Source organism: Corythoichthys intestinalis, chromosome 10, assembly GCF_030265065.1.
Source record: "Corythoichthys intestinalis isolate RoL2023-P3 chromosome 10, ASM3026506v1, whole genome shotgun sequence".
Lineage (NCBI taxonomy): Eukaryota > Metazoa > Chordata > Actinopteri > Syngnathiformes > Syngnathidae > Corythoichthys > Corythoichthys intestinalis.
Window position 1 is genome coordinate 12347095 of NC_080404.1, and position 9487 is coordinate 12356581.

General features: G+C 36.2%; 1 protein-coding gene across 7 annotated transcripts in view; it reads left to right on the top strand.

Moving 5' to 3' along the window:
- Positions 1-8262, top strand: part of fam135a (family with sequence similarity 135 member A) — a 34988-nt gene extending 26726 nt beyond the window's left edge. For 5 of the 7 annotated variants that reach the window (XM_057848442.1, XM_057848448.1, XM_057848443.1 and 2 more), the window contains 7 exons: positions 9-169; positions 1908-1999; positions 2106-2203; positions 2760-2911; positions 2988-3098; positions 3199-3312; positions 6695-8261. In XM_057848442.1, coding sequence (XP_057704425.1) covers positions 9-169; positions 1908-1999; positions 2106-2203; positions 2760-2911; positions 2988-3098; positions 3199-3312; positions 6695-6900 — 934 coding nt within the window. In that variant the 3' untranslated portion in view covers positions 6901-8261. Of the gene's footprint in view, positions 1-8; positions 170-1907; positions 2000-2105; positions 2204-2759; positions 2912-2987; positions 3099-3198; positions 3313-6694 lie in introns of all 7 variants that reach the window. The other 2 variants (XM_057848446.1, XM_057848447.1) reach the window with 1 other exon arrangement.
- The last annotated feature ends 1225 nt before the right edge of the window (positions 8263-9487 follow it).

The window sequence follows — 9487 nt, forward strand, 5'->3', positions numbered from 1 at the left end:
TCATATAGGTTCATCAAGGCTAAGGAAGAAATGAAGCAATTGAAACTACCAGGCATCTTGTACAGTGAAGTGCCAGAGTTGGCATCCACAGTACCCTACTTCAGTTTGGAAGAAGATGAAAGCTGTGACGAGGGCATTCATCTTATCATTTGCGTGCATGGCCTGGATGGTAAGGCACTGAAGAATTTCACTGTAAACCTTGGTGCTTTTATTGAGACTGTTGAGAAAAAAATATTTCAATTTCAGTGATCAGATGTGACATTTGATCACTGATCCAAACTATAGGATAGTTTGGAAGATAGTAAATAGAATCCAGTGTTGATCATTTTCAAGCCCTTTATGACACTCCAGTTGAGGTTAGCTGTAGAACTAAACTCACATTTGGAATATTACACATACTGTACATTACAATAAAAAGCACACTTTGCATTATTTTGTGAAAAACAAAAGAAAAACAAAACTAATCAGAATTAGACGGGTTGAAAAAACTACTGTTTTTGGGGCGGCAGATATCCCGAGCCTACTTCAGACCATGTTTATATTAAGGGTGTGCCAAAAAATCGATGATTAGATGCATCGTGATTCGACACATGACGATTCGATTACGATTCATAAATGTTCAAAAACGATGATTTTCCCAATTAACTTCGTGACAGCCGTTAGTAGCGGAACTGAATTTAAGACACATCTGCCGCCCGGACACCTTTAATGGATGCACGCACAACGTTATGATAGATGCAGCTGGTTACTGAGCGAGAGATTTACTCCTTTTCAAAACACTTGAAAATAAATTTGTGTATGAGACAGGCATGAACCCGGCCGCCGCACTTCTCTGCGCGGGTTATTTTTTTAGAGCGAGAGGGGAAGAGAGATAGTTCGTTGCTCCTTGCCTTTCAGTTGTCCAGCAGTAGGTTCAAGTCGTGTTAATTGGAAAATGTCCTGAGTATGTTGCTCAGTCCCGTGTGCGTCTAGGTATAATACGTGAGTACACAAACCCTCTTGTACTGTTTAGCCTTTATTGTTGTTTTTGAGATGTTACTAGTTAGTGCCGAGCGCTATGCTAATTAGCGACTTCGCTATCATGTACTGTATTTCCATGTCAAGTTGTGCGTTGTTTGGTGGTGTACAAAAGTTCCAGATGCAGAACGTTTAAAACCAGGATTAAGTACAGGGGCAACACTACAAACATGAGAAATAGTACAGAAATCTGTGAAAACAAAGTATATTGGTTATGGTGTTATAGTCTCTTTGTTTGTTTCCAGAAAATGTTAATTCATTCCACCAGTGTAAATTTTATTGTATTGCTGTGAGAATAAGTACTGCCTTTGAAACAGCTAATGTTTTTGCACCTTCATGTTTAAAAGAGCATTTCAAGGTCAGCTGTGTGTTGTATAGGCATGTTGAGGAATAAGTACTGCCTTTTAAACAGTTAATGTTATTGCACTTTCTTGTATAAAAAAAAAAAAAAAAAAAAAAAGCTGTTTAAGGGCAGCTTTTTGTTGTATGGGCAATGGGCATGTTTCTATCGTTCCTATTGAATCATTAGGATATTTTAAATAAATAATGGACATAAATTTGTTTGGCTACTTTATTAATAAGTCCTGTATAATGCATCGATAATCGTGATCATCGTCAATGCTGTGATCATCGTTCAATAATCGAATCGTAGCGCCCTGAATCGTAATCGAATCAAATCATGGGGTGCCTAAGATGGCACACCGCTGGTTTATATATGATCTTTATTCCGGAATCTCACAATGGGTTCATAGCACACACACCAACAAAAGAAAGAAAAGAACACCATTACTTTTATTACTGTGAATATTGTTTATTTTTTATGTATTTCAAATTTTATATTATAGTATTGTGCGTCACTTGTGATGATGTTGTTCCCCACTTTGCTCCAGGCAACAGTGCAGACCTCAGATTAGTGAAGACTTACTTGGAACTTGGGCTCCCTGGTGCTCGCATTGACTTCCTTATGTCAGAGCGAAACCAGGTACTTGAATAACCATGCTCAGCAGTTTTTGTTTTTGTTTTACTGTGTGGACAACCAGAATACATACAAGAATCTAAACTTCTCACTGCACTGTTATTCTCCCTAGAATGATACCTTTGCTGACTTTGAGTCAATGACAGACAGGCTGTTGGATGAAATAGTCCAGTATATTCAAATTTACAACCTCACTCTTTCAAAAATAAGGTAGGTGTAATAGATGACATTTTCAGGGAATCTATCATTGGAAGAGCGATGAAATTGTTACCATAGTAACTAGGTCCAGCCACAGACTTGTGTTATTGAAACATTTATATGAACAACACCAATATCAGGTTTTTCCCATGTCATGTTACCATTTGTAGGTATTGAAAATGCTGGACTACATGCCCCCCGCCACCTTTAACCCCAATTTTTTTTTTTTTTTTTTTGTAATTTTTTTTAATTTCCCAGGAACATTACAAACTCATCTGTTCCTTCCTGTTCTCCAAAATTGTATTCACTATTCATCAATTTTTAATAAGCTTTTTGTATTTCTCCTTATTCTAAGTGTTCCTCACACATTGGCTTGGTTTTCAGTACTGCGCTACCCAACCACACAATGCCATCATCAAGCAAAACCTTTTTGTGCTGAATTTAGTTTGGCATAACGGACGTTTTTTTTTTTTTTTTTTTTGCTTCTATGTTACTTTTTGAGGTTTCCATTCCTTCAATTGAATGACTTCCATGACATGTTAACTTCAGCCTCTCCTTGTTCTGACAGTTTTGTGGGTCACTCACTGGGGAACCTGATAGTCCGCTCTGTACTGACTAGGCCCAGGTTTAAATGTTACCTGAGCAGGTTACACACCTTTCTTTCCCTATCTGGACCTCATTTGGGTACATTGTACAACAGCTCAGCACTTGTCAACACGGGTAGGTTTCAGGCCATTTCAAAGATTCTGTTGATAGTGATAGTAAATAGTAGGCTGTAAAGTAACTTTTTTCCTAGGCCTTTGGTTCATGCAAAAGTGGAAGAAGTCAGGATCACTGCTACAGCTGACTTGTCGTGACCACTCAGATCCTCGACAAACATTTCTCTATCAGCTCAGCAAGAAATCTGGTTTGTCGTGACTTTATTTTTTGCTTTAGCGTCTGCTTATTTTGCTGTTAAAGTTGTGCATACCGGTGTAATAATTTCTCCACTGATCTGTTGTCTGCAGGTCTGCAGTTTTTCAAAAATGTGGTTCTGGTTGGATCGCTACAGGATCGCTACGTCCCCTATCATTCAGCACGGATAGAGATGTGCAAAACTGCAGTAAAGGATAAACAAACTGGTAGGATATCTTTTGATTAAACTTTGTTGATTAAATTTATTTTGAACACGTTTTTATGTAATTATTAATTGCATGTCGTGTCTAGCCATATTGATGTTTCTTTCATAAATGGCATCCTTTTTTGTATACTGTATTATTCGGGCTTTAAGTCGCAGCTGAGTATATGTCGCACCAGCCATAAAATGCCCAACGAAGAGGAAAAAAAACATATATAAGTCGCACCGGAGTATAAGTCGCATTTTTGGGGGAAATTTACTTGATAAAATCCAACACATAGAACAGATATGTCATCTTGAAAGGCAATTTAAAATAAAAATACAATAGAGAAAAACCTGCTGAATAAGTGTACAGTATGATAATGTTACATGATGGATGAACAACGAAATGCGAAAGTGGCCAGTATGTTAACGTAACATAGCCATTAAGAGTTATTCAAATAGCTACAGCATAAAAGCATACTAACAAGTTTACCAAACCATTAGATTCACTCCAAAACACAAAAATAACATGTGCAATGATATACCAAATTGGCCCGAATATAAGACGGCCCTGATTATAAGACGACCCCCTCTTTTTCAAGACTCAAGTTTGAAAAAAGTCTTTTTGAACACCAAATTAATTTTTATACAGAAAATAATTACAGTACATCTGAAACAAATGATTATAATAATATATTTGAGAGAAAAAGCATGTTATTTTGCCTCATTCAAATCTTAATATCTGAACATTTAAATATGTAAACTAAAGTGCAATCACATTCGTAAATGAATGGCTTCCTGTTTTTAAAATGTAAATAAACCAATCTATTGTGATAAAACAACAAAATTGCAATAACTGCATTAACCATCAAAGTGAAGTCTAACTGTAACCGTAGTCTTGAAACAAATCTGAATAAGGAAAAACATTGCAATAAAATATTGCAAACTGGTTAAACTTGAGAGTAGCTGAGATCTATCATGACAGAACATCGTTTCAATAATATCTGGCGCCATCTTCTAGCGTTATGAATGGGTATAACGCAGTGCTTCCCAATTATTTTCTGTTAGCCCCCCACACGAAGATGTAAACGTTTCGTGCTCCCCCCCACCCCCACAACTCTCTGCTGCCACTGTAATTTGTATTATTTGCCTATAAATTATTAATATAAGTATACTTCTGCATAATATTGTGCCCTTTTTATTATTAAAGAAAAAATATATAGCTCAACTCACAATAAAGTATTTAAAAGACTTAAAGTGCATCACTTTGACTGAATTAAAAAAAAAAAAAAAAAAAAAAAGTCACATCCAATCTGTAAAAATACATTCACGGTACATTTTTTGACCATCTAGTAGTGAAAAATAAATTTTAATAAAATCAATCAATAAATACTAATAAATTCAAATAACCATTTAACCGTAAAAACAAAAAATAATCGAACAAAAACAACAGTGTCATTGGACAGTGGGACAATTTTTATTTTTGCTATTTTGTATTGAGCAACTTGGTATGCCACCTTATAGGATGCTAACAGTGCTCGGTGGTTTACTGATGTAACACTGTGAAACAAAGTGGGACGATTGTTGGCAATATTCGGCAAGTCTTGGCTGAAAAAAAAATAGCTTATCAATGTGAGTGGGGTCTAATGCTTATAAGTGACATCTTATTTGATGTGACTTCCTGTTGTCCATTGCAAACATTTTTAGACACAGACTGGTCTTTTCTCGTCTCCCACTGTATTAAAAGTCAAAGCCAAACGCTACATACGCTTAGTCATATTTCCTCGTCTTAGGTCGTCATATGTCCAGTGCTCTTTGCTGTGTGCTCGTGTTTTGTTAAAAAATACTGCGCACACTTTGAAAATGATACATTATTCTACTATGGTAAAAAAGTATGTTCCCCGAGGTCACATGCGCCACCCCTGGCATCACTCTGCGCCCCCCTAGGGGGGCCCGCCCCACTACTCTAGAAGTACTGGTATAACGTCTAGACCAGTGCTTCTCAATTATTTTCTGTTGCGCTCCCCCAAGGAAGATGTAAATGTTTCGCGCCCCCCCAAAACTCTCTGCCGCCACTGTAAATAGTATCATTTGTCTATAAAATTACTAATATAAATACGCATCTGCCTAACATTGTCCTTTTTTTCCTAATAAAGAAAAAAAGTAACATAGATCAACTTTTAATAAAGTATAACTTTATTAACATTGTTTTGTTTGTAACAGAGAAGACTTGACACGCATCAATTTGCCTGAATTAAAAAAAAAAAAAAAAAAGTCACATCCAAACTATAAAAATACACTCAAGGTACATTTTTGACCATTTGATACAGAAAAATAAAATGTAATAAAATCAGTCAATAATAACAAATTCAAATTGATTAGAAACATTCACTCATGAGGACAATATGCCAAAAATTTTGACCAAAAAAACCCCAAAACTGAATAGAAGAAAAAAAGTGTCTTTGGACAGAAGGAACGTTTTTATTTTCGCTGCTCACAGTGGTGATAATGTGGAGATTCACCACAGTGCTCACTGGTTTACTGATATAACACTGACAAAGCGGAACGATTGTGGCAATTGGCAATATTCGGCACGCTTTCGCTGAAAAACAATCAAGCGGCTTATCAATGAGATTGAGGTCTTTAAGTGGCGTCTTAATTGATTTGGCTTCAGACTCTCCGCTATAATAATTTTTAGACTCAGTAAACAGTGGTCGTTCCTCATTTCCCACTATATTAAAAGGCATACGGCCCGAAAAAAAGCGCATTCTCGGCGGCCGAGTAGGTGAGGGCGGTCGTCGTGACGATCCCAAGCCGAAAATGGCACTTCTCAGGCGGAGACGTGAGAACCGGAGAAGACAGTGGAAGCTGCGTGAGTGAGTCCGGTTGGAAAACGGCTTTCCTAAACGGCTGCGGCCCACTGCTCCTCATATTGGTTTTGTGCTGAGTGCTCTTCCTTAGTTCAAAAATACTGCGCGCACTCTGAAAATGAGAGCGTCACTGCCACCCACTGAGTGGATGTACAAGTACACTTTATTTCAGTACGGCAAAGAAAAAAAAAAAAAAAAAAAAAACATGTTCCCCGAGGTCACATGCGCCCCCCCTGGCATCGCTCTGCGCCCCCCCAGGGGGGCGCGCCCCACTATTTGAGAAATACTGGTCTAGACCGTGAATATAAAATGACCCCCACTTTTTCAGTCTTATTTCAATGCAAAAAACACTGTCTTATATTCAGGCCAATACGGTAATAATGTGTTAAAATTTCACACATAAGTCGCTCCAGAGTATAAGTCGCACCCCCAGCCAAACTATGAAAAAAAACTGCCGACTTATAGTCCGAAAAATACGGTATATAAATTTATTAAAAATAGTCTCCAAATATATTTCCTGCATGGCATCACTAGGTCCCGTATATGCTGAGATGATTGAAAATCTGCTGCTGCCAGTACTCCAGAGCAAAGACTGCAACCTCGTCCGATATGATGTCATCCATGCGCTTCCCAACACGGCCAATTCTCTCATCGGTCGGGCTGCCCACATCGCTGTCCTCGATTCCGAGATCTTTTTGGAGAAGTTCTTCCTTGTTGCCGCCCTCAAGTTCTTTCAGTAAATCTGAATGTGGGCAAGGGAATGTGGAGCTAATACCTCACTTCATCTGAATTTTTTTTTTACCCATGACCATCGTTGGACTACAGACTAATAGTATTTACTTTTTACTAAAATAAGACATGCATTATTATTTTCTTTCTCTTTCTCTTTGTTCAGATTTTATGGAGAATGTTTTTATTTTTCTACTGCCGGTGTTGTGTTAAAGTCTGGGGACGGGTAATGTTTTTCCCAAGTTTTTTTTTTTTCTTTTCATTGTTATTTATTTATGTTCCTCTATACATTATTCAATTTATATTACCTGTTGAAATGAAAATAGAGCTGCTATGATGTTAAAATGGCAAGGCTGCACATAATGTCAACATTTGGAAACCTTTCCCGCCAGTTTTTAAAGACTTTGCATCCATTTGCACCACAATTACATTTTGCTAGCTTTTGTACAGAAATGTCATTTGTACAGGTTGCTTTTGTATTGACTATTTTCCATCCTTTTTAAAAGAAAAGACTGGATTTTAAATAGTAATCTTGTGCTCAGAATTTGATGCTTGTGTTTGTTTTTAATCCTTTATGCAGCATTGTGCACACCAACACAGTGTTGGAGAAAATAAAGCTAGAGCATAACATGTTAAGTAATGTTCATTGAGCAAAAGCACATTTGGTTCGTATCACCTGTTTTATTGAAAGTATTTGGTGATATTGAGCGATTGAGTCAACTGGAAAGTATTGCTTGGATTTTAAAACATGTTTAATGGGTAAATGTTCAAATATTATTTTTACCATTAAAATTGATCATTTGAAACCTTACAGTATTTTGATTTAAGATTGTTTATTACGCACCGGATATAGACGGGAGAAAGTGGATTGGAAACCATTAGGCTGTCTGTCCAATAATACCTGTCTGCGGCCGATAGCCGTTACAAACAACGCCCACATAATGCTACGGTAGATATCACATGTATATAGAACCAGATGCGAAATGGCAGAGTCGGCGGCCTTAGAACATGTATGGAGAACTAGATGCAAAACGACAAGACTCGCCAGCGTTAGTAAACAGCCACCATCTTAAAGCAGTAGACTTCTCAGGAAGGCTCTGTTTTAGTGAACCTTCCTTGCGAACCTAAGAAACTTTATCTAAACTCCTAAATCGACAAAATCTTGACTTGAATCTAACTTTAAATGATGAAGCCGTTTTAAAACTTTCATATGTCTAAAGTAGACAGAAGGGAACTGATGCAATAACGGGAGCAATTGATTCACAACATTAAATGACTTCCAAACATTGCAAAGGTTAAAAAGTTGCAAAGGTTTCGGCTTGGACTCACTCGAGCAGAGTCCGATGGCTAACTGGGGCCCTGGTGGCCATTTTTCTACTTAAAAAAAAAAAAGTGCGTTCAAAACTTTTAGTACTTCAAATAAGAAATTGGTTCAAAACTTTTTGCTCTCCAAAAAAAGTGACACTTCAATAAAAAAAATATATATATATATATATATATATATTTTTTTTTTTTTTTTTTTTTTTAAATCAAAAAATATATCTTTTTAGGGAAGGGCAATTTTATTTTTGCAAATTATTTTTCTTTTTCTGGGATTGAATGATTCAGACACAAATGTCCTACCCATAATATGGCCCAAACACAAAAAGGATTGCTTCAATCAAAGAAAAGAGTTTCAATGAAAAATTAAGTGTTCAAATGCAAACTTCTGAGTCTCAATTTTTTTTTTTGCATTCAAAAACTTTTTTTCTATGATTGAAAATTTGTTATCTTTGAAATGATTTTTCTTTTGAAAATATTTTTGTTTTGTTTTGAAGCATCTTATTTTTGGATTAAATAATAAAGACACAAATGTCCTCGCCAAAATGTGGCCCAAATGCAACAACTACATTACTTCAATCAAAAAGGTTGTTTTGATTTAAAAAAAAAAGAAAAAAAAAAAAAAACGACTTCAATCGCCAAAAAAATCAAAGAAAAATAGTTTTCAAAAGCATTTTTTGGAGTTTGACATTTTTGCATTCAAACACTTTTTTTTTTAAGTGCCTTTTTTAATTGAAAATGTATGTTTTGATTGAAGCGAGTTTTTTTTTTTTTTTTTTTTTTTTTTACAAAAGCAACTTTTTCTTTGATTGAATAATAAACAAATCTACCGCCATAGGTTTGGAGGGGCGTAGTTTGAATGAGGCGTGGTTTGTATTGTGGCTGCGGCTCTGGCTATGGCTAATTCTCCAATGGATGGCAGTGTTTGTTAACCATGTGGGTAAAGGTTCTTTCAAAGCAATAAACTGATTTACGAAGGGAATACGCTGGCTCAAATTGACGAAAAGATGTAATTACACAGATGGTCACACTGCGGTTAGGGTGCTCTACGCCCCTTTTTTTTTTTTTTTTTTTTTTTTAATGAGCGCAGCGTCCGCTGTTAAAATGTATTTCGAAACTCTCGTAAAACATAAAAAAAGCAACATTTTTTTTAATGTAAAATACAATTTAAACGTACCCCATACCCAAATTTGGCTTTGCCATACATGCAATAAACGATTGGAGTGAAACAAAATATAATTTTGAATACACTATACTTTATCACATCTTTACTTCACT